Genomic DNA, 27628 nt, shown 5'->3' on the forward strand with positions numbered 1-27628 from the left:
GCGACATGCGACACGCACAGGCAAAAAGCGAACAATTCCCAGGCGGTGGAGATCAACCCATTCCTTTTCAGGCCTTAGTATGATAATCCATAGTTCTTCCATTCTATCTTCGGGCTTAGTGCATACCAGAAGGGCTGGGTGGGGTTGGCCATGTGTTCTATGACCCGACTAGGTCCAATTTTGGTGCTCTATCAACCTTGGCGTCTCCATTTACCCAACAACTCCAGTGGTTACTCCATCCCGCATACATCGGATTCCGCTAATCACAACCTGATTCTTTGAATAATAATAAGACCTACTGATCCATTGATTGGTACGCGCACGGTGGATGTCGGATAATGGGTTGTCGAACTCGGAGCCTTCCTACTGCATGGGATATGTATATTGGTAGATTATATATTCGATCTGTCACCTGTTGGTTGCTAGGGGACCGAGGCACACACCGCCGTTGATAGATCGAAATATATTAACTTATACGGAGACGACTAACTAAATATGCAAGTATACTAACTAGCATAGACACGATAATCCAGTCCAATAAGCATCATGAACCCCCAATAATTTTGACCAAAAAAAAAGACAGGGCTTAAGCCGAGCCCTCCGGTCGGAAACACCGAGACCCAAAACAGCTCCCTAGCGCAACCGTTTACAAACAGAAAAGAAAAAAAAGATACGCGACCACTTAAAGTCCACCGAGTCCCACTCTTTTGTGGATCCCAGGGACCCAATCGACGGGACAACGATCAATCAGAGTCGGTGTATGGTATTGTACATGACGCTAGTAAGGGATGCTCACATTAGCGTTTCGGGGAGAAAAGGAACGTTTGCCACCGATGATGCAGCAAGCTGAGACACTTGTTTTTCTTCTATATCCAATCTCACTTTCAGCTTTAATGTACCATATAACTTTAGATCTATCGTTTTTTTTATAACATTTTAAATATCCAAACGCCAAAAGCCAAACTTGCCGCAAATGTTCCTCAAAAGTGGTGATGACATCGGGGAAACGATAATATAACACTTCAATGTAGTTAGTATATTCGTATGTTCCTACGTGCATATGATGACATCCTTCTCCTCACCATCCGGATCGCTTATCCACACTCTTGACTTTCAGTGGTATTATGATGATCAGTTGGACGGCAGGATATCATTGTTTACTCGAACTCTGTACAAAAGTACTCCGTATATTGTACATCATAGCCCAATCTCCTCCTTAGGGATACTGAGCATCCAGCAAGGGGTTTGCATAGTACTGGGTACGAGCATTACTGCCCAGGTGTGATGTAGGTCTCGGTACTTCGTATTGAGGGAAACATCATTCCTTGAATTAACCCCTGCGATCTGTATATTGCAAGAATAGTGTCGCATTTATTTTTTGCTGATCTCCGTTTTTATGACATCGACCACTCTCAGGCCCAGGGGATCGGGACCGTCAACCATGGAAATAGCCAGCCCATTACACCGGCCGAAGGGAACAATTGCTTTAGCTCGAGTTTATCTAATCGCATCCAACGCTGAATTATTTTATTTCGATGAGAATATTGTACAGACTGTACCTACATTATACAGTATGCAGGTGCATGAGAATTCTCCGCACCTCCACAACCGCAGGGTACTACATTATATAATGTCCACTTCCGTCATCTAGCGTACTCTTTATATTTACATTACAATGAAGTATGTCCACAAAGTAAATATATTGTACTGAGGGGTTATCCTACAATGTATGTATATTATAACTATGGATAACTTGATTGCTATGTGTAGTATCGTTGATACCGGATAAGTATCTCCAATCTAAACGGAACACATCCAAGTCTAGATCTACCAATGAAAGTACGCCCCGATAACCGACGCATCAATATCCAAACCTTACCTGAAATCATTATCCTTGGTTCCAACTTCCCCGCCACATCAGGACCAATCCCCGGGGACCATTGCATGGAACAAAGAACAGATGCATCCAAGACACGGAATAACCCTTGCCAAAGATCTGCACCTTGCATATAAATCAATGATGGAGATTGGTAGCATAACCCGTTTTTAATGCGGGACGGGATCGATATTATCATCAGCCAATACCAACCGTGGAAAAAAGTGCCGAGGGCCTACTAGTACATATGCTGTATGTCGCTCTACCGGATTCCAGGCCGTCGCGATTTTCCTGATCGGGGTGCTGCGGCTCTATGAAGGTGCTCAGAGTCATGTAACCGAGTATTTCATATCACAGGGTGGTTACTACGTACTTAGATTGGTAGGTAACTAGTGAACGCTTAGTGTATGCTCGGTAAGCGCTCAAGTCGTGCTCACTCAGTAACTAGGTACCTACAGACTGCACTTAGTGAGCACACAGCAGGTTTCATACTAGGGTGTTGTGTTGAATATAAACTGTTATTTCCGAGGTTCTGATTATCGCTGGATATATCGTCTAGCCGCCTCTATGAATCACACTTGTCTCGCCTATAAAAACATGTGGTAATTTGTAAGTATATATAATCACCTCAAGGGCTAAGTTCAGAACAACTCCAACCACCCCAAATCCTCGAAACTCTTCACTATCCTTTGCATAGCCACCTGCAAAACCGCATCTGGAACGGTGAACGTGACCCTGAACCACCCATCCTCTGGCTCCTCTGCAAAATAATTCGCCCCATCTTTGATTGAGACACCATTGTGCTTGCAGGTTTCAACGAAGAGCTTTTTGACACTTGATACGGTGGGAGAGGAGACTAATGGATCCTTGAAGTCGATAAGGCGAGATGGAATAAGGCGGATCCAAAGGTAAAATGCCGCATTGCTGTGAGAAAAAGATTAGTACGTGAGATATATAGTCACGAGGGAAAAAATGTAGAGGGGGATAAGCAGCACATGTTATAAGAACAATCGGCCACCCGAGGAAAGTAACGGGAAGAACAGTTTCTCTTTTCAACATACCTGCCCTTCATATAAGGGATGCGATGCTCTTGGAGGAAGGAGGTGAAGGTCTCGTAGCTGGCTGCCATTCGCTCGTTATTTGTCTTCTTGAACCAGTCAAGAAACTTTCGATCTTCTAGTATTTGAGCCCAAAGGTCTTGCGTGAGATACGCAGGCCATGCAAACAAACTAGATGATTGGCAAAAGTGGTTAGCACATCTTAAGACCCGACCCCATAGGAGATACCGGCTTACTTGATGCTTGCAACTGCTTCCAGTAAATCTTCATTCCGTGTTTGGAGCACACCAAGACGGACACCATTCGCACAAAAGTCTTTGCTCATGCCGTACATGATGTGAACTCTGGATTTGTGGATTATGTCGTCAAAGTTGATGCTCAAAGCGGATGTAAACCCCTGGATGCAGGGGTCATCAGGGTTAACGAAGACCGAATTCGCATATATCTCATCACAGATGAGATGCAAGTCGTGTTTTCCACAGAAGCGAGCGATTTCCCAGATGGTTTCCGGTGACTATTTGAAAGCAAAGGTTTAACGTCGCCTTTATAGACTTTTGACTTGAAGAGTAGGGGCAACACGATAGAACATACGTAACATTTCCCCAACGGATTATGAGGGCTGAGTGATGTGTGTCAGTTGTGCTGATAGTAGCATGTGTTGTGGTTCCTGGCTTACTTTGAAACTATCACTGCGCGAACTCCGATGCCTTTCTCCATGTTTTCTTTGAAAGCACGCTCAAAGGCCCTTCGGTTCGGTTCCGGCTCGAATGTATGGTCGACCGAATACTCACGATCCGATTCGAGGAAAGAGACAGGTAGTAGTTGCCCACGGCTTCGCATCTCGATATCGATCTTGAATCCAACATAAAATGGCTGTGGGATGAGAATCCCTTCCAGGTCATCGCAGATGCACCAGGTCAAGGTATCAATCAACGCCGCAACTCCACAGGTTACTAGCAATTCTTTCTGCGTAACAGGTGTGATTGGGTGAAAATAAGAGTTGAAAAAGCTAGCCAGTGCTTTCAGCAGTCGTGGTGAGCCCACTGGTCCTTGTCCGTAAGTCAAGTGCGCGGCATGGTCAACGCTAAACTGAAGTTCAAGGAGTACGTTTGTTTTGATTCTCTAGGGATCAAACACTCACCCCAGCCTTCAATCGATCAGCAATTTCCGCGTGCATAAGATAATTCTCCGCGAGACCTAAGTTGATTCTGTCATGCTAGTCAGCTTTGGACAGTTCTTCTCGTTGACTTTGCTTTCTCACACTCCGTTTGGATTCTGGATTTCATCATAAGGCGCTGCCAAGATCTTGCGAATATCTCTCCAATACTCATTCCGAATGACGTTTTCCGCTCCTCGGAGGGAAATTGCAGCCTTTTTCTCATTTGATGACCCCATTGTGTGTCTGCGTAAAGGTTTTTGTCGAGGTCGAAAGATACATATGTAGTTCTTATGTTCGTCGTCTTTGTCTATTAGCAGTTGTCAAGGGAAGGCGTCAGGGTCCACCTTGAAGATATGATCCACTATATACATAGAGGACGTGATGGTGGATGCTCACTGGTGGAAAATCCCTAGTGTCCTCGGAGTTTCCCGTGGACCAATCCGCCAAACCAGTAGCTGGGCGGGTTCGCATGGTGATTTCTTGTCAAGGAGGATGAAAGACTGCTACTGCAGTGCTTTCATAGAGAAACTGAGTTAGTTAGGTGGAAGAGGGATAAGGCGGCAGTGCCACACACACACACACACACACACACACACAGTCCTAGAGGGGCGTGCTCGGTTTTCTATAAAAATGTCTAGATCTAGAGCATTACTCCGAATTAGGATCTCGTTTAGAGGACAAGCGGAATATTGAGTCGATCCAATCATCGTGAAAGTCTCTATAGACATGTCCTCCCGGTATTTGCCAGGGTATATCATAAGAGTTGCTTCATACAGATATTGGTGAGGGAAAACTTGGTTTTACATGCTTGTAAGTCCAAAATAATATCTCAAAGGGTCAAGCCATACCGAGAAGAAGAAATTCATTTGGTCTCCCTAGCAGATAAAAATCCCTCCAAGTTATATTCCCATAATCATGGCTACATATGTATGTATTGGGGGCATGATAGCAGTCATCAAATGTCTAATTTTAGCATGTTATAAATATTATAACCTATTATCAACCGTACAACGTTCAACGTACCCACCCGCTACGTGGTCAACTTCATGCACCGAACAGGTCTCCTCCAACAGTTCCAACATGTGGCGCTCGAGGACGACGACGACGACGAACCGACAGGCCTTGCGGCCATGGACCTAGGTGTGGAAGACGATGGGTATTAGCCAATGACGATAAATGATGCTGTGAAACGAGAAACTCAGCCAGAGTCGACGAACATGCCAATCAACAACTGGCCAGGAGAACAACACCATCAACTGGAACTGAGGCAGGGGAGGTTACAGAGGATGGAAGGGAAGAGTGAGAGTGAGAGTGAGAAGTGAGAGATGGAGGATGCAGGGTGCACTCCATGGCGATCGTTATATATTTCTTATGTATGGGTTTGTGGGATTACGGGTTACAGGAATGGGCTGATTCCACACTCTTTACGACCAGCATCTGTATACTCTTTGGGATCACCATGTGGCCCCAACTCGGCGTTTGGCTTCGAGTTCTTGCTTCAGTTGGATGAAGCGCCTGCATAGTCATACGCAACTAGTTAGACTGCAACAGGTTAATTGAACTTTGATTGATTGATTGAACGTTCAACGTAAAATATACATGCTTTATTTTGAAACAGCAGACTGTTTTTAATATTCGGAGAGAAGAGCTGTCTAATAACCCCATAGACAAGCCTTTATTCACAAATATCAACACCATCCAGTTCCTGATAGATAGCCCTTTTGATATCTTCCTCAGCCCAACACATATCGACCGCATTCCTCGCAAGCTGCACCATCTCCCTCCGACTAAACCCACAGTAAGTATAAACCTTCTGCAAATTCCCATCAATCCAAACATCATGCATCAAAGTCGGATCATCACTATTAATACAAATCTTCACTCCCCTCTCCACCAACCTTCGAATCTTCGGAAACAGAACTTCAGTCGCCGTCCTCCGATGATAAGCATGGGGACACAAAGTCAACCCAATCCGCCTATCCACCAACCCCTGCCACAACTCCTCACAGTCCTCCGCATCCAACCCATGATCGATCCTCTCTGCTCCCCTGCCCCCACAAACCTCAAAAATAGCCTCAGCCACATGCTCCCGCGTATCCTTCTGCCCAAAATCACAGTGCATAGTCACATGCAAGCCATCCGCGCGCGCCAACGCAAACCCCTCCTCAAAAAGCATCGGCGGCCTCTCATACGCATTACTCGCCAGCCCAACAGCATGAAACAGCCCCTTCCCGCCAGCAACGGTCCCAGCAGCCCACGGCCTCGCCTCACGGTAAGCATCCAGACCCTGCTCCACAGGCTCGTCGCGCAGGAAGCACAGAATCCACCGCGAATGCACACCCAACTGTGCGGCGGCATCGTGTTGCGCGCGCAGATAGCCGTCCATAACGGCTGCCGCGGGGACGCCGCGACGTGTGTGCGCCTGGATGTCGAAGAAGGGTTCGGTGTAGCGCACATTCATTGCTGCGCACCGGCGCAGGTAGGCTATGGCTAGATCGTAGAAGTCGGTTTCTGTGCGGAGAACTTCGCACCCGGCGAAATAGGCCTCCAGGAAGGTTGGGATTCCTGGTTGGCGGCCATTTAGCTCGGGTCGGTGATTGAGGGTTACTGCGTAGGAGGCTTGCAGTTCCGCGAAGGTGGCGTAGGGGAGGGGGACGTTGTTGCGGTGGGCCAGCTCCCAGCGGAGAGAGGGTGTTAGGGTGCCTTCAATGTGAACGTGGAGTTCGACTTTGGGGAGATTGGCTATGAATGGGCTGATTGCGAGGCCGTTCATGATTACTGCCCAGGCGAGTTTTCACCACTTTGTTCCAGATATAATACAAGTTTAGTCTCAGTCTGTAGGTAGAACTTGCTTAAAATATGAAGATTCAGAGTTGGGGTACGGAGTAGAAGAAAAGCTCCGAGAAACTACTCCAAACTCACTACGACAGTATCACTAGCTCCAGCCCTAAAGGACTTGGCTTCATCCTCGTCCAATTGGCGCTCGAAGGATTCCGCATCGGCGATAACGGGCAGGGGTTGGGCCAATGGGGGGTGCGGGGAAAGATAACAGGGGGCATATGACCTTGTTAATAAGAAGAGTTCAAATTGTCTTGATCTTGAATGAGATTCTCGGCATTTTCTTTCTTTTTTTACTAAAAATGGCCATAGACACAACTACTCCCGATGCGGGAGAACAGGGGACGGACCACGCTATGGCGAAAAGGGTACTGAGGAAGATTGACAGAAGACTGATCCCACTGCTTTTCACAACTTACATGTTTAATTTTATGGATAAAACCATATTGTCGAGCGCGTCTGTCTTCGGAATGAGGCACGATACTGTAAGAACATGAACATGTCGAGAGAATCAAGAACCATAACTAAAATCGTTTCTAGGGTCTGGTTGGCCAGCAGTATAGCTGGGTCTCATCGATCTTCTACTTTGGCTACCTGGGATGGGTATATCCAACAACTTTGCTTATTGCTCGTCTGCCCGCCGCCAAATACTTGACGGCCAACACACTATTCTGGGGTGCTGTAGTGGCTCTCACTGCAGCCTGCACCAACTTTGGCGGTCTCATAACAGTCCGCTTCTTGCTTGGAGTTGCTGAAGCGACGATCACGCCGGCATTTATGTTTATCACGTCGACGTGGTACACGCGTGACGAGATTCCTACCAGAACAGGCCTGTGGTTTGCTGGAAATGTATGTTATTTCCTGACAACATTTTGGATAAAAGCTCATCTTTACACAGAGTGTTGGTGGTATTATTTCCAGTCTCCTCGCCTACGGCCTGGGTCACGTCAAAGATCACGTTGGGCCGTGGAGGTGGATGTTCATTGTCCTGGGCTGCGCGACATTCCTCTGGGGATTCGCTATCTGGACTCTACTGCCAGACTCAATCTCCAAGGCCAAGTTCCTCTCAGAAGAGGAACGTCAGTTCGCAAGCAACAGAGTTGTCGTTGCAGGCACAGGCGCAACAGAGGAGACCGCTTGGAGATGGGACCAGGTCGTTGAATGCCTGATGGATCCCAAGACGTGGCTTATATTCGGGCTGGAGCTTTGCACGCAGATCCCCAACGGAGGGACGCAGAATTTCGCCAATTTAGTGATTGTCTCATTTGGGTTCACGAACCTGCAATCGACGCTACTCACCATCCCTTACTCGCTCATCACCGTAGCCACAATCACCGGAACGGGCTGGCTGGCCGGTCGTTTCCGCCAACTGAACTGCTTGCTTATAGTGGCCGTTGTGCTCCCTTGCGTCATCGGCAGTGCAATTATCTACTCCCGCGCGCATATCGTCTTGGGGGTGCAATTTTTTGGATATTTCCTCTTGTCGACTGGACCCGCGGCAATGCCACTTGCTATGTCGCTGGTGCAGGCCAATTACCGTGGTGTTACTAAGAAAATGACTGTCACTGCAATGCTCTTCCTGGCTTATTGCGCTGGGAACATTTCTGGGCCTCAGTTCTTCCTCAGTGAGGAGGCGCCGACTTATAACACTGCTTTCCGCACGATCATGATTTGCTATGCCCTGGCTGTCGTTTTGGCGTTGGTTCTGCGCTTCTACCTGCAGTGGACTAATGCTCGCCGTACGCGTCTAGAGGGCTTTGAGGGTAGTGCTGGAAACGCGGGTGCTGTTGGTGGGAAGGGAGTGGATGCTGATCGCGATTCGACGAATGTGGCGGATATGGTGAACCGAGTGCAATTGGTATCGGATGACTATGAGGATGTCACGGACTGGAAGACACCGGGCTTCAGATACCGTTACTAAAAAAGACATGACGGAGGTATAAATATGGACGTACAGACCAGTTCCTGAGATGGAATCATGCTAATCACTTGGATTTATCATGTTTTGTTGTATAGTTGAACAAAGTATAGTCTATCCCTCAATCCCATTTATATCACGCCAAATAATCATACATATCTCTAAATTATGTTACACCCAAAAGAGGTTCCAGCCAAAGCCACACCGACGATCAAGACTGAGACTTCTCAGCACTCTGCTTGGGTCTCAACACATAACGCCACGTAGTCCCCAGATGCCAACGCTTCTCCTCCACAATCTCCAAACCACTCTCACGCACAATCTCCCCAATATCACGGTTCCACCAACAACCATGCCGATCCGCATGAGCCGGAGCAAGATTATCCAAAATGCGATTAACCCAATCATAATAAGAACGCCCATGCTCAAGCAACAAGATCCGCCCACTCACGGGCTCCGTAACAGATCCCAGATGTCGCAGCGTAGCAACCGGATCCGGCATCGAGCAAAGACCCATAGTCTGCACAATAGTATCAAAATAAACCGGCTCCTCCTTCGTCTTCACCCCAGAACGCCCGATACCAGACGGCTCAACCTTACCCGCATCACAAGCCCGGAACACCGCCGGGAACGTAGGATACAATTTCTCGAACTTCTCCTTCGTGATAGCCACCATCTGCGGACTAAGATCGACAAACGCAACCGATCGACAACCCAAAACCGCAGCGTGGCCATCAGCATCTAACCCGCGACGCTCGCCGAGCTCGTAGAACGGCAGATTGCGTCCCGTGCCGCAGCTGACTTCGAGAACGTGTCCGCGCGCCTGGCGGACTAGATCCCGTCGCTTCTTGCCGAGGCCCATTGCCTTTTCGGAGAGCGCGACGTCCGCGTCGAAGGTTGCGGCTGTCGTGTTATAGCGGTCTGACACGTCGCGTGGCACGTTGAGCGTTTGTGCTTTGCTTACTTCGCGCGTGTACGACGTGTATAGATAGCCGCAGTACGTGCTGATGGTAAATGCTGTGATTCCCAGGAAGGTTAGGGCTCTGGGTGGGATGCCATGGCCTTGTTTCGCTGTGGTTTCAGCATTGGCGGTTTCGGCTTGAGTGGTTGGGCGCTCTTGGTAGTGTTGGCGAGGCGGTGTTACTTGTCGCCGTTTTATGGCCACTGGCTTGGGGCTTTTAGGACTGGGAGAATGTTAGTTTGGATTTGGGATTGAAGAGTTTTGGTTACATACCTCGGCTTTGGGGGTCGAGGTGCTTTGCTTGATGCGCTGCGGCAGGGTGTGACGGGCCATTTTGCAGCTAATGGCACTCTGCGCAATTGATTTACGTTCATTATGATGATTTGAACTAGCAGAATGGACTGCCAAGGGGTTTTGTGCAGGGATTGTTGCGCATATATGGCTTGACGCGAGCAAAGATTGAGTGCTTACGCGACAGGGTTCTCGGGCCCCGCGATACCCAAAGGAGATGGAGGCTCCAAGAAAGGAAAACCGAATTGATCAAAATGAAGTCCCGAGATCAATTGCACATCTTATTCCGTATAGATCGGAGTAACGATATCGACCCAGCGAAGAAGAAAAGTCGGGAGCAGAAGCCGACGAGCAATGCCGTTATCGGCTCGAGTGTTATCAATTGGAGAAATCCCCCGGATCTCCAATTCTAAGGTTCACCCACACACATATTTTTGCAAATGGCATTGCCGTCCAAGATTCTAATTGTCGGAGGGGGTGTGTTTGGATGTGAGTTGTTAAGAACAATCTTGGAAGCCCTAGCACTGGTCTACACTGTGGTCTACACTGTCACACTACATATTTTATACCAATTTCCACACTCCTACTAACATAACCCAGTATCCACCGCCCTCTCCTTGTCAAAGAGACACCCAGAATCCAAAATAACAGTAGTAGAGTCCTCACCAACAATCCCAAACCCCCACGGCTCATCCGTCGACACATCCCGGATCGTGCGGGCCGACTATGCCAACACAGCATACTCCAAGCTCGCCGCAGCAGCCATCGACCGCTGGCGCAGCACAGACTGGGGCCGCGACGGCCGCTACACGCAAAATGGCCTGCTACTCGTGTACCCAGCAGACAGCGCCAGCGCCAAAGAGTATGCACGCAAGAGCTATGCCAACGTGCGCCAGATCGAGGGCGACAACGTCACCTTCCTCCCTACCCAAGCGGACGTCCTCAGCGTCGTCCCGGCCTACGGCTCGACCCTCGATGTCGCCGGCGGCTACGTGAACTGGGGGTCTGGGTGGTCTGATGCCGCGGCTAGCGTGCGCTATGCTAAGACCCTCCTCGATGCTGAGGGAAAGGTTATCTTCCGCACCGGCGATGTCGAACGTGTGCTATACAGCACGGACGGCGCGAAGCCTAAAGCTACCGGTGTCGTCTTGACGGATGGCTCGACCCTCGAGGCAGATCTGGTGGTGCTGGCGACTGGCGCGTGGACGTCGAAACTGGTGGACTTGCGTGGTCGGGCTGTTGCAACCGGACAGGCGATTGCTTATATGCGGATCTCTGATGAGGAGCAGCGCGAGCTGGAGAGCTTGCCTACGATTTTGAACTTCGCGACGGGGATCTTTATTATACCGCCCCGGGATAATCTGCTTAAGATCGCGCGGCATGCGTATGGGTATCGCAATCCGGTTGAGGTGTCGGTTCCTGGTGCTGGGGCTTCGGGCTCGATGGTGGTTAGTCTGCCTGAGCAGGGGGTTCCTGTGCCGCTTGAAGGACAGGATGCGTTCCGGGTTGCGTTGAGGCAGCTTTTGCCGCGGTTTGCGGAGAGGGAGTTTGTTGATACGAGGGTTTGTTGGTATACTGATACGTGAGTTTAGTCCTTTGGTTGCCAGCTGCGAGTTAGGTGGTTGTGGTTGGTGGTGCTAATTTTGTTTAACAGGCCCACGGGTGACTTCATTGTTTCTTATCACCCTGACCATGAAGGTCTTTTCCTTGCTACCGGTGGTAGTGGCCATGGGTTCAAGTTCTTCCCTGTTATTGGAGACAAGATTGTCGATGCGCTGGAGGGCACACTTGATTCCGAGTTGAGTAAGATGTGGACGTGGCCCGAGGTTGCTGTGTCGGATGAGGAGGACTTTGATGGCGATGGTAGTCGGTCTGGGGAGAGGAGAGCGATTTTGAAAGACGAGCTGGCGAAGACCAAGAAGGCTTCGCGGAGCAGTGTGCTTTAGAATGTAGACTTGGGTGGTTTGTGATGCAACTATATAACATGAAGAGTGGATAGGTTGGATGTACAAGGGCATTTATAAAGCGCGAGCAAAGGTCAAGGCTTGGAACTACGAACTACATTGATTTATTCGAGGATATAGGCAAATTTTTTCAGATTTTCATTGACTACTCAAAAGGTAGTATCACGGTCCATCATCCCCAAGATGGGGAAAGCAAGGACGGAACTGAATCTAACAGACTGCCTTGGGTCACCATTAATTTTTTTTTGGCCCGTGGGAATAGAAGCAATCCTCCACAGATGAAACCGTAGAACGATAAATGATTAAATCGAGGCAGTCATCGACCGGCGCACAACCGCCTCCCTGCGGTGTGCAGCAATCTAATTGTGTGGAAGAACGCGAAATGAGGAAAACCGGGGATCATCCGAATCGCTAAAAAAAAAACGCCCAACTATGCTTGCATGAAAAGAGTCGTAAGAACCGAAGGAAAAGCGAGGTACAGACAGGCCGAAGCCGACTGTGCTCGTGAAGGGAAATAGCAATGTTAATACAGGTTTGAAATGCAGAAGCAAGTGATCTGCTCTGAAGCTTTCTTAGACCTTGCGGAAATCTGGGAAGATAAGTCAGTAAAGGTTTGATGGAAGTGAATCCAGCAAGACAGCATACCAGAAAGCACAGGGTAGATCAGCTCGAAAGCCTGGTAGATCTCCTCGCGGACTTTGGCACCAGTCAGGACAATCTTGCCACTGACGAAAATCAAGAGAACGATCTTGGGCTTCATCATGCGATAGATCAAACCAGGGAACAGCTCAGGCTCGTAGGAGCTGAAGTTGTGGTGACGAGAGGCCAACCCCTCCAGACGGATGGGGAACTTGATGTCGCAAGAGCCGACGATATTCTGGATCTTGAAATCGGTAAACTTGGCGTTAAAACCAAGCTTCTGGATAATACGCGCATACTTGCGCGAAGCCAGCTTCGAATCATCCTCGGACTTGGCACCAGTGACGACCATCTTGCCAGAGGCAAAGATGAGAGCGGTAGTCTTAGGTTCACGGATACGCATGATCACGGCAGCAAAACGCTAAGGAGAGAACCAAGTTCAGCCACATTGTACCCTGATGTGCGCCCTATCAGAGCAATGTGAGGAAGGGTTGATAAATACCTTTGGGTTGTACTCGGCGTTGCGTGCGTGCAGCGCAATGGTCTTCAGATCAAGGCGGCAGTCAAGGTTGACAGTAGCAACGATGTTCCTTTTGGAATAACTAGTTCAGCCATTCTGGTCACCCAGAAAAACATCCAGAGTATACTCACTGCAAGGTAGGGACAATGCCACTGCTTCCGGTGGTCGCGCCAGGGGTCGCGGCGGGGGTTGCAGGAGAAGCGGGAGTCACCCCGGTGCCATGTATGGCATTTCCTCCGGCCTGCTGGTCATTAATACCATTTCCACCCTGTGCGCCCTGTGCCATGGCCTCCTTCTCGGAGTTGGGAGGGGTCAGATCCCCAGCACCACCAGGGAAAGACAGCGACGAGGTAGCAGTGAAGGCACGAGCCTGCTGCGCATTGGAGGGATGGGTTGTAAGAGAATCCATTTTGATGGAATACTCGAGTGGCGACAAGAAATAAAGATGGAACTAATAAAAAAGAGATGTGAGCTTGGGTCGCGAAAAGTCGCGAGAGAAGAGAATGACGCGCGACGGAGGAGCGGAAAGGGGAAGAACATGTGAGGGGAGAGAACCCATCAACCTTGGAACGGAACGAACTTCCTCCAAGGGAAGGAACAATGAGAAGGAAGGTGCAAAGGACCGAAAAGGGAGGAGGCTCTTACCTGGGAGATGGACAACTCAATGTATCCCCCTACGAGGTGTTCGCACGTAACCTCTCGTGAATAACAGGCAGTCACAAGATAGTGTAGGCAACGAAACCAACGCAGTCGACTGGTGAACGAATCAAGAAAAAATCACACTGAAGTGTTTTTTCAAGATAGGCGCGACGGCGATATTATGGACGGAAGGACGGCAAACTTTTTTTTTCTTCTTTCGAAATGCTTTTTTTGCGCTGTTCTTGGAAAATGGGATTGTCTATCTGCGCGATCTGAAAAAAAGAGAGAGTGGTGAAGCGAAACCTGAGGCTCGACTTCTATAGGTAATTAGGTCCGTGGACAAAAAAAACCTTTTTTTCCCCTAAAAAAATAGAATCAAGGGTCTTCCAGAGAGTAATCAAAGATCTGGGTGAGATAGATCTGATTAGTAAGAGAAAGCCAGCAGATATCAAGATTTGATAATAGGCTTTTTGAGAGGAGCGGAGGGAAGTAGTGAATTTCCGAGATAAGATCCGCCAAGACCGAGACAAAATTCCCAACGTAAAATGGGGGGAGGTTGGGCCTTTATATAGTGCTGAGTCACAGCTCGGTCAGGGGAGGCTGGGCCGCCGGTGGCGCTAAAAGCGGCAAGACTTTTCTCCCTTCAACCTTGGCTTCATTGCCCGCTAGCGGCTCTGGGAAACCACCTTGCGAGCCAATCACAGCTCCACAGCATCGCTAGTGACTTTCATTCGCCCAACGCACCCCGCTAATCTCTCTATATTGGCCCCTGACTGGTTCAAACACCCTTGCTTTATCCTCCGGCGCCATGGTTGCAGGCTCTGGGTTTGCCAGTCCGCGCTCCTCCTGCAGCTGATAGTCCACCCGTCCCATGCCAGTCCAATCATCGTCATCGACTAGCCTCGGTCAATCCATGTACGACGCGCTATCCTCTTGCCGCTTTAACAGATGGCAACTGAACAAAAATTCTGATTTTTTTGCCTTGTTTCTTTCCCTACCTCTCTGACCTCACCGCACGGGGGAATCACTATAATCACTATAATATACCGGATTTTGTTGGTGAACTAACTCATGATAGGAAGATATATTGCTCACAGCTTATATTGATCCGACTATACTTTTTTTTTTTTGGCTTTTCAAACGAGTGCCTCTCCCCAGAGATTTTGATTAGGACAGGTGGCCGTTTTGATTCTGCCTTAACAGGCGGTGGCGCCCAGCGTTGATCCACCGTCCGCCAAGGCTGGATGAATCTCATGGCATGCAAACTGGCGATGATCGGTCATTTATTTACCTTCGGATCTACCTAGATTTACCAAGTGTGGTTCTTGAGACTTTGTTATTCCTCATAACCCTCAGGTCATATCATGGCATGTTTTTTTACATTTTCTAGAAGTATGCTGGTATGCTGGTAATGATATAAGTATGCTGAATACCATACCCGAAGCGGCGCTATCGTCACATTCCGGGAAATGCAGTAATAATACGTGATACAGGAAACTGCAGTCTGATCTGGTCAGATCGGGCTTTGACGCCCTTGAAGCAATTAGTATGACTCGACTTATTTAAGGTTGTTTTCTGGCACATAGATATGCAAGATCAATAGGTCTGGAGCGGATGTCAACATTTGAACATCTCTCATTATCACAAGTGAGCTAAGCATGTGATGCATGTGATCAGTACGGAGTATCTATATCGTATTAAACAGGTAACGCTTAGATGTGACGAGAATTGAGGTACTATTATACTCCATAGTCCATACGGAGTATAGATTTTGAAATACTATACAAGAAAACATGCCCAGGTGCTACAAGTTCAGTCCAGCTGCGGGTGACAGGACCGGCGATTTCCGCTTGGGGATCCATTGCTGCCTCAGGCTTCCAAGTTGGATAATCGCCGAGTTGCCTATTGGCTGAGAGAGCTGAGCCGAGGGTAGGCGGTTTTTCGGCGTTTTGTCACTTCCACTCAAAATTCGGGTACTCGAGGACTCTGGGGACATTCGGGATCTACGACCTAAATAGACTGAGTCTCCGCATTCACCCTTCGATCTAGTTATGCCAATTACTGGTCGCTACTAGTAATCCTGGTATCAGCCTCCGATCTCCGAATCTCACACATCGCGATGGCATCAAAAGGTGCCGTTTTGCCTCTATTGAGGCGTGAAATTCGATCCTCCCGATTCTCACGAGCTACCTCCTCCATCTCCGCCATTGCTACCCCAGCCCGCCACTCAGCCAGTCCCTTCACAACCTCCGGGCGACGTCTAGCTCGGCGAACGGCATTATTCACCGCACCAACTCAGACACGAGCCTTTTCGCAATCGCTGTCAAAGCGCTTTACCGACGAGAATGGCGGCTTCGATCCTCGCACATTGGAGCGGGAGTCCGACGACGTGGATGTGTGCATTGTTGGTGGTGGTACGTGCTTTGCGCCGCATTGCTTCTCCCCAAAGCAACCTAACTAAGCTTTGGTTTACTGCAGGTCCCGCCGGTCTCGCCGCCGCGATTCGCTTGAAGCAACTTGCCAACGAGGCAGGCAACGAAGAGTTCCGGGTTATTCTACTAGAGAAGGCTGGTGAATTGGGCGCCCATATTGTCTCCGGAAACGTTTTGCAACCAACCGCCCTTAATGAGCTGCTCCCCGACTGGCTGTCCGAGGACAACCCCTCGCGCTTTGAGGGTGCGACCCCCGCCAAAGGCGACAAGATGCGTTTCCTGACGAAGAATGGCTCGTACCCGCTCCCCACGCCGCCACAGATGCACAACGAGGGGAACTATATTGTCAGTCTGAACGAGCTCACCAAGTGGCTGGGAGAGCGTGCGGAAGAGGTTGGTGTGGAGGTCTATCCTGGTTTCGCAGCCAGCGAGATGGTCTATAGTGCAGATGGCTCAGTCAAGGGCGTTGCGACCAACGACCTGGGACTCGCTCAGGATGGCAAGCCCAAGGAGACATTCGAGAGAGGAATGGAGTTCCATGCCCGCGTCACGCTTCTTGCTGAGGGCTGTCACGGCAGCTTGACCAAGCAGGTGATGAAGAAATACGATCTTCGACGAGACAGCCAGCCCCAGACATATGGTCTTGGAATTAAGGAAGTCTGGGAAATTCAGCCCGAGAAGTTCCGATCAGGCGAGATTACCCATTCGATGGGATACCCTCTTCCTAAGGATACCTACGGTGGAGCCTGGATGTACCACTTTGGTGACAACATGGTGAGTATCGGTCTGGTGGTAGGATTGGACTACCCGAACCCATGGCTTTCGCCGTACGGAGAATTCCAGAAGATGAAACACCACCCCATGTTCAAGGAGGTTCTCGAGGGCGGCAAGTGCATTTCTTACGGGGCCCGAGCACTGAATGAGGGTGGTTTCCAGTCGATCCCCAAGTGCGCATTCCCCGGAGGTGCCTTGATTGGTGACACGGCTGGCTTTTTAAACGTCCCGAAAATCAAGGGTACCCACACCGCCATGAAATCAGGCATGTTAGCCGCCGAGGCTGCCTTCTCGGCGCTTAAGGGTGATGACCAAGGAACCGTCTTCTTGTTTGACTACGAGAAATCTCTACGGGATTCAACCATTTGGAAGGAATTGTCCGAGGTCCGTAACATCCGGCCCTCATTCAACACCCCACTTGGCTTCTTCGGTGGACTTCTCTACTCCGGTCTGGAGGCCTACCTGTTCAAGGGCCGAGTGCCATGGACTCTCAGCCACCATGGCACTGACGCAGCGGCTACCAAGCCTGCTTCTGAATACGAAAAGATCGTTTACCCCAAGCCAGACGGAGAGCTCAGTTTCGATATCTTGACCAGTGTGAGCCGGACCGGCACCAACCACGAAGAAGACCAACCGGTTCACCTGCAGGTAGAGGACTTGGATAAACACACGGACCTCTCGTGGCCTGTTTACAAGGGTATTGAAAACCGGTTCTGTCCTGCAGGCGTTTACGAATATGTGGAGGACCCTAGCAAAAAGGACGGAGTCCGGTTCCAGATCAACTCACAAAAGTAAGTGTCTACCTCTATTTGAATGATCTTGGATATATACTAACCATTTACCAGCTGCATTCACTGCAAGACTTGTGATATCAAGGTGCCTACACAAGACATTAACTGGCAGACGCCTCAAGGTGGAGAGGGGCCCAAGTACATCATGACATGATCTCATGGACCTCGGTATAGGCGCCTTGAATCAGGGGGGGGTTAATAAAGAATGATATATAATTTGATATCAGGGAAAAAGTTTTCACCAATGTATATAGATGCCCAAAATAGGCAAAACAAGTGAACCAAAAAAAGACCCCATGGGGTTGGCAGAACCGTGGAATGACAGTGGAGAGAGTCCACGAGGGATAAGCCTTACTTCCTTTGTAGGAACTATAAACTATTTATGTATTTATACTGATTCAACATATCTTCTTATGTATATATACTGTAAACAAATACCCTTAATGTTTCATATTATCTCTTCCCCTCTCTACATGTGTACTTTCTATGGTGGAACCACGTGGATCAGAAAAAGTGAGGCGGCCAAAGTTTCTAGTCTCCGTCCACCGCCAGACGGTACTTTCTCTCTTTTCTTCCCCCTCTCGCTCTTCTGTTTCTGTATCTTTTGTATTTGTTTGCTGTTCGGCTGGCTGCTCTACTTTGCAGCAGTACATCTGCTCTCTGATCGCTTGTCGTTTGTCGGGTTACACGTTACACGCTTTCCTGCAGCAACACCGCAGTTCACAACTTCGCTCTGCATTCCCGCCATTTCGATCTCTTCCATATTCTCTGGAATTCGCTTTTGCCAGATTTCTTTCTATTATCGCCCATCAATCAATTATTCCAGACCAGCCATGACTGAAGTGTCCTCAACCCGCCTTTATCTTGGGAATCTTCCCCGCAACGGTATGCTGACACCTGACCTGTCCCTCTTCCCTGAGCTTTGGAGATGGAGAACACACGCACCACCATGCATGATCTGGTCGCTTCACTGGTCTCCAGTCTCCCGTGTGCTCTGATCCCTCGTATGCTCATGTGGAATGCCACCCTCGGCCCACCCTTCCCCGGGTGAGCAAATAGGAGCTTCAGCTATCCACATGGAACAGCCTTCGCCTCGGATGACTATCTAACCGGTGCTTTTGGGGTCACCCTTTGAGAAGTGATACGCTAACCTCTTTCCTGTTTCTTATCACAGTGACCAAAAGCGACATCGAGGAACACTTCAGCAGCCATGGCTCCGGTAAGATCACGGAGATCAAGTTGATGAACGGTTTCGGCTTCATCGAATACGACGACCAGCTGGATGCCAGAGATATTGTGCCCGGTAAGAACAGCTCACCATACTCCATTCATTTGCGCGCAGACTTGCTAACATTATTTCCCTGCAGCGTTCCGTATGCCCCCCATGACTTGTCCACCGAATGACCTCCCGCTTATCAATACCACAGATGGCAGTGACTTCAAAGGCGAGCGACTCACCGTGCAGTTTGCGCGCGGTCCTCGCCGCAAGGAGGCCTTCCCGGGACCGCCAGACCGCAATGCTCTCCCTCGTCCACGTCGCACTATGTTCCGCATGCAGATTTCCGGTCTTCCAGAAACAAGTTGGCAGGTTAGCAGCCCAAGTCCATTCCTTCCCGGAGTCCCTGACGTAGATTCCTCAAACCCGTCTCTCTACTCAGCCCACACATGCTTCCAGTCCATTGTCCTCGAGGCCATCGGTTGAGCCAAAGATCCTGGAGTACTAACCCATTAGCACTCCTCTCCTGGTAACTGAGAAATGCTTCTATGGCTTTTTCTTTTATCTTGAGATTTGAGAATTGCTCCTTGATCCCTGCATACTCACTGTTGTCAGATCCCATGGAACCTTTCCTGGGACTTTTGGATGCCGATATAAGATGGCCATTCTGGATACACCTCCTCGGACTGGACATGGAGTGCTTACATTTTCTATCACCACATTTGCCGGACACCTTACCTTTCCTGGACCTGGACTCACCATGCATTAAATAGGACTTGAAAGACTTCGCCCGTCAGTCTGGACTGGACGTTGTTTACTCTGAGACTGGCCGCGAGCAGGGCAAAGGGTGGGTGAACCATTGTATTCCGCACGAAACCCTTCCAATCCATTGACATTTGACCAAGGTTTGTTGAATTTGAAACCGCCAACGACCTGAAAACCGCCGTGGAGAAACTGGACCAGCGAGAGTTCAAGGGCTCCGTCGTATCTTGTGTCGCCGATGTAAGCGCCCAACCTGGCTCGGACCTGGAGGAACCCCCTCTCACCAACTCCCAGATTCAGAACTTTGAGGAACGCCCCGTTCGTGACCCATACCGGTCTCGTTCCCCACCACGTCGCCCTTACCCTGCCACCATGGAGGAGTACGACCGCCGGATCCCTCCCCCACGTGGCTACAGTCCTCGGGAGCACTACCGTGAGCGGTCGCCGATTCCTATCCGCCGCGACCCCTACTATGAACGGGATGGCTATGCCCGCCGGACTCCCCCTCGCCCTCGGATGGAAGACTACCCACCCCCACGTCGTCCTTACGAGGACCCCTATGAGGCCCGGCCTCCCCCACCTCCCCGCCACTATGATGATCCCTACCTAGCTGCCCGGGGTTATGGTCGTCCTCGCTCTCCGCCGAGAGGCGAGTATGTGCCTTACGACCGTCCTCGCTACTGGTAGATGGCGTCGGGTCTTCGTTGATTGGATTTACTGCATATTATTCCGTTCTACCATCATTTTTGTTGACCTCCTTCGCCAAATACCCGCAACGTCTCATACTGATTTCATGGTGTCATGATCTTTTTTCACCTGCCGAGGTTTCGTTCAGCGTGTTCTCGCGGCCGGGTGCTTTTCTATCTTCCTGGCGACTGGAAAGCGCGAGTTCTCAATCATTTCTTTCTTCCCTAGTAACTTCGGGGTGGCTGGAGGCTAAACGGATATCGCCCTATGGTTTTTCCTGTCCATCCTGGACTATTGTGTGTGTTAGCATCTGGAAATCTTAATTCTTTACTTTAATTTGTTTCTTCTCCTGTAACATCCCCGAGATCCCGTCGCTCCCTGATATCCCGACACGACCTACCTTTGAATAGCTGATTGGGTGACAATAGTGCAAGACTTGTGTTCACTTGTATCATTCACTATGTTGAAGCCAAAATATATATCGGGATTGTGGTCATGCTCCCAACCAAACTTCAATTCTAGCACTTATAGTCAAAGGAAATATATGCAATATCCTATGGGATACTATCATCCTCCAGATGTCTCTATTTAGCCGTAATCGTGCAACAAATATAAACTAAAATGCGGAAATGCCCGTGTGGGTTCTACCGTCATGATCTACAACCGCCCACGGGTGCCCCGCCAAAAAAAAACCTCACCCCTCAGCTTCCCTTCGATTTAATATTGTTCATACTTTCGCATTAACTCCTCTCCTCAAACCACCAACACAGTTACAACAATGAGCGACCCCCAACCCATCCAACTCCCACCCCGCCCCGATGTCCTCGACAGCGTCCGTCTCCGCGACATCGAGCTCCCCCTCCCCTGCGCCCCAGAAGCCTGGCACCGCCAGGGAAAATCCCAACCATGCACCGCAACCCTCAAGCTCTCCTACTCCTCCATAATCACAGCCGCCGAAACCGACAACGTCTCCCTGACCCTCGACTACGGCAAGCTCTTCCGCCGACTAGAAAGCGACGTACGCAACATGGGCGAGAACATCTCGTCCCCATCCCACCCATCCCAGCGACTGATCAGTCTTGAGGGGACGCGACGCGAGGAAATGCAGAGCCGCGGGCTAGGCCAAGACCCGCGCGTGATAGCGGGCGTTGTCGCGGATGCCGGACTGGGTCTATTGGAGACTACGTCTGCTGCCACTGCGGCGAAGCAGCCGAACCCTATCTCGGCGGCGTATGGGGAGTGCGAGGTCCTGCTGCATTTGCCTAAGGCTTTGTTGCGCGCTGATGAGGGGCTCCGGTATCGCGGTGTTATTGCGCTCGGGAAGGAGGTGGCGGGTGGGGAGGCGCGTGATTTGGTGGTTTTGGAGGAGGAGTTCCGGATTGAGGGGATTAGGTGCTATGCTATTTTGGGGGTGAATCCTCATGAGAGACTTGAGAAACAGGCTGTTGTTGTTGGTCTTACGTTCCAGGGCCCTGGGCAGCTTGCTTGGGGATCGACTGTTGTTGATACTTACCAGGCTGTGACGCGGGCTGTGGCTGAGGTATGTGTTTATCCTTTTTTTTTTCCACCGATGCTTTTGTTGTTGGGGGTATATTTGCTGACTTGTTTTGATATTATAGAAGGTTGATCAGACTGATTTCCAGTCTGTGGAGTCTTTGGCTACTTTCATTGCTCGCATTGTGACTGTGGACTTCGGCAATGAGCGTGTGACAGTCAAGGTGGAGAAGCCAAGTGCTCTCGCTTTTGTTCAGCGGTCTGGTGTGGAGATTACTCGTTCAAAGGCTTTCTTCGAGAGCCGCTAAGTGCCATGTAAGTGGTTTCATGTTATACAGGAGGCTGCAGTATGCAGATCGATACTCATATGCAAGTTGGTGGCTGTAGTATTAAGGCTGTGTCAGGCTGTCTCAGGTGGATCTGTAGAACCACTTGGCAATATATCAAGGGCTAGTCAAAACAAAAAGACTATAATATCATCCAATATCATGACAATATCAAGAGAACCTTGGAATATCAACATCTAAATCCGATCAATAAGATGATCATGTTAATGTCAGCATCTGACACGTGAAATCCGAATCGGGACTAGTGGCTCAGCCCCCGGATCTACGCCTGAAATCCGATTTTCTGTGGGATCTCACAGGTTTCTTGCTTTGTTTCACTTCCTGGGGAAGAAAAACTGTTAATCTATATTTGCCAAACTCTTCATCCTCTATGTACCCATCTGTGCCCTCGTCTTCGCCCGCTTTGATTTCGCTCACTGGCTTCCCAGCCAACCTTGATCCTTATCCATCCCTTCTCAACCTCGACTCGCCTGCTCGTGGCATTTCCAAGGTGTCGACACACTCAGTGCTTTCTCCTTTCGCCTTGGCCTTCGACTTCTCGGCCAGCGAGGTGACTTGGCTAGGGGTTCCGGGTCCGTCCTGAAGAAGGGCGGACGGTAAACCTGCTCGAGATTCAAGGCTGGTCTATCGACTAGTTCGGGCACTGAAGGAAAACCGTGCTTTGGTGCAATAATTCCGCAAGTTGAAGTACGTCTCTTTACGCTGCCTTTCATTTGCTATTTTTATTTATTTTATTTTATTTTCAATTTCTTTTACGTTTTACCTTGGCGATAATTAGTGGGGGCGTGAAAACCCTCACATACCCCTCTACACATTCTTTACAGTTGATAATCCAAGATCGAGGCGTTCAAAGCTAACTGGGTGTCTCTATGTGAACAGCGACTGCGAGATAGGTATTCTGAATACCTTGCTACCATTCTTTACAAACGCGCAAAGGTCAATTGTCGACCCTGCGGTTATCGCCGGCACTTTCACCTAATCCATCGGGGTTTCTCGCATCACTCGTGGAGCTATCACAGGTGATACAACAAAAGCATAATGCCTTCCTCGAATACCGACGACCTGTCGGTCGGGGACGTCTTCGCTCCGCAGGCCGATAGCGAACAGACCGTCATTGACATCCCAGCCAATCACCGTCGCCCTAATGCACACATGGATACTATGTCACCCCCAGAGCAGGCAACCAAGGGATTCAATGGGTTTGCAAGCAAGACTCTCAACGAGAACAAGCACCGACGGAAGAAGAAGAAGAACCAATTCGGGCCGGCATGCGCAACCGTTCGCGGTTTCACCCCTCTGGCATCCGGCGACGAGGAATCGGACTTCTCCGCTGCGAGCTCACGTACACCCTCTCGACCTCCCACTGCGCTTGATGGCGCCAGCCCACAGGTACAGGCGTCCACAGGCCATGGGGTCAGCGCATTGAAGCTTCAACTCAACACTCTGAATCTCTCTGACAACACTGGCAGCGGACTTATCTCCCAGACCCCCAGTGTTGCCAGTGTTTACTCCGACAGCGACCAGACTGAGATCTTGACCAGCTATGAAATCCCTCTGGATCAGGATTTTATTAGTTCCGACGCAGTGCAACCAGAGACACTGGACGATCGCAACGCGGACGTCCCTGGCATGAATTCAGAGTTGCGCAGTCAACTGTGCCGCAAGATGACAGCGGAGGACTTCGTGCCTCTCCTCTGTCTGGGCAAGGGCTCATTCGGAACTGTGTTGCTGGTGCGCCACGTCGTCACGGGCAAGCTCTACGCTCAGAAACAATTCCGCAAGGCTTCCCTCACTGTCCACAAAAAGTTAGTTGAGCAGACTAAGACAGAGCGCACAATCCTGGAAAGTGTCAACCGCCACCCCTTTGTCGTCAAGCTATTCTATGCCTTCCAAGACCACGAGAAGCTCTACTTGATCCTGGAGTATGCGCAAGGCGGCGAACTCTTCCACCACCTAGCCATGGAACGCATGTTCGAAGAAGACGCGGCAGCCTTCTACATGGCAGAGATGGTACTTGCGCTAGCACACCTACACCAAGACATCGGCGTTCTCTACCGCGACCTGAAGCCCGAGAACTGCCTCCTAGACGCACAAGGCCACCTCCTCCTAACCGATTTCGGACTCAGCAAGATCGCGCTCAGCGACGACGACCGGTGCAACTCCCTCCTCGGCACAATCGACTACATGGCGCCGGAAGTGATCCAAGGCAAGCCATACGGCAAAGCATGCGACTGGTGGTCCCTCGGCGCACTGGGCTACGACCTTCTCACCGGCTCACCCCCATTCCGCGGAAACAACCACGCAAAGCTGCAAGAGAAGATCGTCAAGCAAAAGCTCATGCTCCCCTACTTCCTGGGTCCCGACGCAAAGGATCTCCTCACCCGTCTTCTCCGTAAAGAACCCTCCAAGCGTCTCGGCTACCATATGCAGAAGGACCTGCAGACAATCAAGAAGCATCGCTTCTTCCGCAAAATCGACTGGGCTGCCCTTGAGCGCCGTGAACTCGACCCGCCTATCCAGCCGGTCGTCACGGACCCCGCTCTCGCCGAGAACTTCTCCGTCGATTTCACCCACCTCGCACTTAGCCCGACGGTCACTGCCGCCGGCTTTGATGAGTACTATGGGAAGGGACAGGATTTCCCGGCTGGCAAGGGCTCGGATGGCGAAGACGTTGGTGCTGAGAGTAATCCGTTCGGTGGGTTTAGCTATGTTGCTTCCAGCAGCTTGCTGGATCATGGGTTGGGGGTTATGACTGCTGGATATTGAATTGAGATGCGAGGATTTGACCGGTGGAATTGAGAAGGAAGAAGACGAAAGGGAGAACGAAGAGAATGCACATTTCGCAGGCGTCCCGGTGTGTCGGTTTTCGTACATTGAATTGCATGTCATGCATTACACATATGGCTTAGGATCGTTTTCCTGTTGAGTTGGTTGTCTTGTTCTGAACATTTGAAGCAATACAAGATTGAAAAAAGCATCATCTGAACGCAATCAGTGGTACTTTCGCATCGCATATCTATTAGGAGTTTTCTTCCTTTTTCTCGTTTATTTGGAGTAAGAAAATACACGCATACACATCTGGACCTGGAAAACTGGGATTGAATCTTACATTTTTGACATTGGAAGCTATTCATAAAATACTTCGTCTACAGCCCCATTAAATCAGGACGCAGAACAAAAGTACAGCAAAGCTTGGTAGATAAGCAAAAAAGAGAAAGTTCATTCTCCGTGGATTTCATTCTCACTCATAAATAGTATCCCCAAGGCCATACTTCCCCAACAGCGACCTGATGAAACCCAAATGTATAGATCTCGGAATCTAGATCTCGCCTTCTTCACTTCCAGCACGACCATCATCATCATCAGCCTCGCCCTCCTCTTTCTCGGAATCTAGTTTACTCCGATAATCCACATCCGCCGTGGGCGGGGGATTATGCCGAGGAGGATGCCCGAGATGCCCGACTGGAATCACATGTTGTTTTTCATGGATTTCGCCTTCCTCGGCGCTGGACTCTTCTTTCGGAGGGGGCTGTGCGGATGATCCCGGTGCCTGTCCCGGCTTATCCCCCGTGATTGACAGGGAGTTGAATTGAGGCGTGGCTTTTGTTTGGGATAAGGCGGCTGCGGGGACGCGCGGACGGGAGGGGGCTGGAGGGTTTGTTATTTGGTCGGTTGGGTGGTTCGCTTCGTTGGAGGGGGTTATGGTTCGCTGGCGCTTAGGGGATCGATTGTGGTCACCGTTCCCGTTGAGGGTAGAAGAGGGTTTATTTTGTGGGGAGGGTGGGTGTGGTTGTGTGTTGGAGTGAGATTCGGGTTCGCGCGAGCGTTTGCGGCCATTTGAAGCCGTGTCTGAGGTAACGGTGAGGGTTGGAGGGGTGGGGATGGATTGTTGCTCTGAGGCGGATTTTGTGGGATCGGTGTCGAAGATGCGGGTTGGGTCGTTGGGGTGGGAGGTTGAGTCTGAAAGCGAGAATTCCGGGTAGCCCTTAGATAGGCTTTGCTGGACACGCTCGTAGATCTTGACGATGAAGGTGCAGGCGCGGATGAGGTCGTCGAGGCGGACGTCGATCTGCTCCCACCAGGGTCGGCCTTCGGCGTCGTCAGGGAAGGCGATTTTGCAGTGGCGGGCTGCGGCGTACAGGGCCGCGGCGGCGATGACGCGGGGAGGGAATTGGAGGCAGAGGACGGTGTAGGTTGAGTCGTTGAGGAAGGAGTAGGTAGAGTGTCGCAAAGCCCTGTTGTCGCCGACGCCTAGGAAGACCGAGTAGTCCCAGAGGATGCGGTAGGGGGACTCGACCTGTAGGTCAAAGCAGAGGTATTCAAGCATGACGCTCTCGTTCTGCAGGATCAGGTCTCGCCATTTCCAGTAATCCTTGGACTGCTCGTCGACAATCAGGTTCGGCTGCTTCATGGCGACGCGGCAGCATGCGATGACGAAGTCTTTCATGCGGCGCATGGCCTCGTCCACCTTGAACGCGACGAACAGGGCCACCGCGGCGATCACCTTCGGGTGCATCAGGTCCGACCCCATCTCTGGATATTGACCCATCAACGAATAGCGCATGAGGAAACGGTGCATGTACACCGTGGCGGTCATTGAGGTTTGCGGGGGCATCTTCAACATCACGCTCACTTGCCAGATAAACTCGACTGCACGGTGCCGGATGTAGTCCTCCTTCCCGCGTTCGATCTTATCAATGCGCGATGGCGTGCGCTCGAATTCTTCCTCGGTGAATAACCATTTTTGCTGCTCTGCTTCCAATACCGGATTCGGTAGGCCGGGGATTCGTCGCTTCGGCGGTGCCGAGGAAGCCATGGCCGTGCGAAGTGAAGAAGGGAAAGACGAATGAGATCGAGAGGTTGTTCACACAATGGCGACAGAGATGAAGCGCATCCGGCGCGCCTGATAAGGAATAGCTCGCGCGAGTGGTTAACAATAATCGTTATCGTTCCAAACGTCACAGTCGTTAGGCCAAATCTAGCATGGCGGAGCTTTCTATCGCATCGCGGAGATGAGAGTGCACGGCGGGAGATGATCGGAGAATTGGAGAAGAGAGGTCAGGGATAAGCAATATATAAACAACAGAGCGCTGCCTAGATATCGAGCACTATCATATAACCTGCAAGGCGGCAAGGATCTCCGTATTGACGCAGTTCACAAGGGAAGCTTTTGGTCGGAAAATGGCTTTTCCGAGAGGAACTATTTATCCGCCACAATGTTAGAGACGCGAGTATGACAATGAACAGCCATTATATTGTATC

General features: G+C 50.3%; 12 protein-coding genes across 12 annotated transcripts; 7 read left to right on the forward strand and 5 right to left on the reverse strand.

Annotated features, from left to right (window-relative positions):
* Positions 1 to 2517: 2517 nt before the first annotated feature.
* Positions 2518 to 4329, reverse strand: N7471_002942 (Pyridoxal phosphate-dependent transferase major region subdomain 2; the record flags this gene model as incomplete). Its single annotated transcript, XM_057275662.1, has 7 exons — positions 2518 to 2800; positions 2938 to 3105; positions 3171 to 3448; positions 3526 to 3553; positions 3611 to 4023; positions 4076 to 4142; positions 4196 to 4329. The coding sequence occupies 7 exons, from the start codon at positions 4327 to 4329 to the stop codon at positions 2518 to 2520; spliced, it is 1371 nt and encodes a 456-aa protein (XP_057140300.1).
* A 1439-nt stretch (positions 4330 to 5768) lies between these two features.
* N7471_002943 (adenosine deaminase family protein) lies at positions 5769 to 6866 on the reverse strand (the record flags this gene model as incomplete). The annotated part of the gene is made up of 1 exon (XM_057275663.1): positions 5769 to 6866. The coding sequence occupies one exon, from the start codon at positions 6864 to 6866 to the stop codon at positions 5769 to 5771; it is 1098 nt and encodes a 365-aa protein (XP_057140301.1).
* A 367-nt stretch (positions 6867 to 7233) lies between these two features.
* Positions 7234 to 8852, forward strand: N7471_002944 (uncharacterized protein; the record flags this gene model as incomplete). Its single annotated transcript, XM_057275664.1, has 3 exons — positions 7234 to 7416; positions 7472 to 7780; positions 7830 to 8852. 3 exons carry the CDS (start codon positions 7234 to 7236, stop codon positions 8850 to 8852), a joined length of 1515 nt encoding a protein of 504 aa, XP_057140302.1.
* Positions 8853 to 9060: 208 nt separating this feature from the next.
* Positions 9061 to 10184, reverse strand: N7471_002945 (class I SAM-dependent methyltransferase; the record flags this gene model as incomplete). Its single annotated transcript, XM_057275665.1, has 2 exons — positions 9061 to 10033; positions 10084 to 10184. The coding sequence occupies 2 exons, from the start codon at positions 10182 to 10184 to the stop codon at positions 9061 to 9063; spliced, it is 1074 nt and encodes a 357-aa protein (XP_057140303.1).
* A 357-nt stretch (positions 10185 to 10541) lies between these two features.
* N7471_002946 (NAD(P)/FAD-dependent oxidoreductase) lies at positions 10542 to 12047 on the forward strand (the record flags this gene model as incomplete). Its single annotated transcript, XM_057275666.1, has 3 exons — positions 10542 to 10590; positions 10702 to 11683; positions 11756 to 12047. The coding sequence occupies 3 exons, from the start codon at positions 10542 to 10544 to the stop codon at positions 12045 to 12047; spliced, it is 1323 nt and encodes a 440-aa protein (XP_057140304.1).
* Positions 12048 to 12637: 590 nt separating this feature from the next.
* Positions 12638 to 13633, reverse strand: N7471_002947 (TBP family protein; the record flags this gene model as incomplete). Its single annotated transcript, XM_057275667.1, has 4 exons — positions 12638 to 12654; positions 12711 to 13125; positions 13207 to 13294; positions 13356 to 13633. The coding sequence occupies 4 exons, from the start codon at positions 13631 to 13633 to the stop codon at positions 12638 to 12640; spliced, it is 798 nt and encodes a 265-aa protein (XP_057140305.1).
* Positions 13634 to 15982: 2349 nt separating this feature from the next.
* N7471_002948 (electron-transferring-flavoprotein dehydrogenase) lies at positions 15983 to 18014 on the forward strand (the record flags this gene model as incomplete). Its single annotated transcript, XM_057275668.1, has 3 exons — positions 15983 to 16277; positions 16342 to 17860; positions 17915 to 18014. 3 exons carry the CDS (start codon positions 15983 to 15985, stop codon positions 18012 to 18014), a joined length of 1914 nt encoding a protein of 637 aa, XP_057140306.1.
* Positions 18015 to 18693: 679 nt separating this feature from the next.
* N7471_002949 (uncharacterized protein) lies at positions 18694 to 20525 on the forward strand (the record flags this gene model as incomplete). Its single annotated transcript, XM_057275669.1, has 6 exons — positions 18694 to 18745; positions 19035 to 19163; positions 19228 to 19448; positions 19850 to 19923; positions 19982 to 20078; positions 20133 to 20525. The coding sequence occupies 6 exons, from the start codon at positions 18694 to 18696 to the stop codon at positions 20523 to 20525; spliced, it is 966 nt and encodes a 321-aa protein (XP_057140307.1).
* A 778-nt stretch (positions 20526 to 21303) lies between these two features.
* Positions 21304 to 22327, forward strand: N7471_002950 (dihydroneopterin aldolase family protein; the record flags this gene model as incomplete). Its single annotated transcript, XM_057275670.1, has 2 exons — positions 21304 to 22065; positions 22145 to 22327. 2 exons carry the CDS (start codon positions 21304 to 21306, stop codon positions 22325 to 22327), a joined length of 945 nt encoding a protein of 314 aa, XP_057140308.1.
* A 409-nt stretch (positions 22328 to 22736) lies between these two features.
* On the forward strand, positions 22737 to 22949 carry N7471_002951 (uncharacterized protein; the record flags this gene model as incomplete). The annotated part of the gene is made up of 1 exon (XM_057275671.1): positions 22737 to 22949. The coding sequence occupies one exon, from the start codon at positions 22737 to 22739 to the stop codon at positions 22947 to 22949; it is 213 nt and encodes a 70-aa protein (XP_057140309.1).
* A 455-nt stretch (positions 22950 to 23404) lies between these two features.
* Positions 23405 to 25132, forward strand: N7471_002952 (AGC family serine/threonine-protein kinase; the record flags this gene model as incomplete). Its single annotated transcript, XM_057275672.1, has 1 exon — positions 23405 to 25132. The coding sequence occupies one exon, from the start codon at positions 23405 to 23407 to the stop codon at positions 25130 to 25132; it is 1728 nt and encodes a 575-aa protein (XP_057140310.1).
* A 553-nt stretch (positions 25133 to 25685) lies between these two features.
* On the reverse strand, positions 25686 to 27182 carry N7471_002953 (uncharacterized protein; the record flags this gene model as incomplete). The annotated part of the gene is made up of 1 exon (XM_057275673.1): positions 25686 to 27182. The coding sequence occupies one exon, from the start codon at positions 27180 to 27182 to the stop codon at positions 25686 to 25688; it is 1497 nt and encodes a 498-aa protein (XP_057140311.1).
* Positions 27183 to 27628: the final 446 nt, after the last annotated feature.

Source organism: Penicillium samsonianum, assembly GCF_028829775.1.
Source record: "Penicillium samsonianum strain IBT 33392 chromosome Unknown utg000002l_segment0_segment0, whole genome shotgun sequence".
Classification (NCBI taxonomy): domain Eukaryota; kingdom Fungi; phylum Ascomycota; class Eurotiomycetes; order Eurotiales; family Aspergillaceae; genus Penicillium; species Penicillium samsonianum.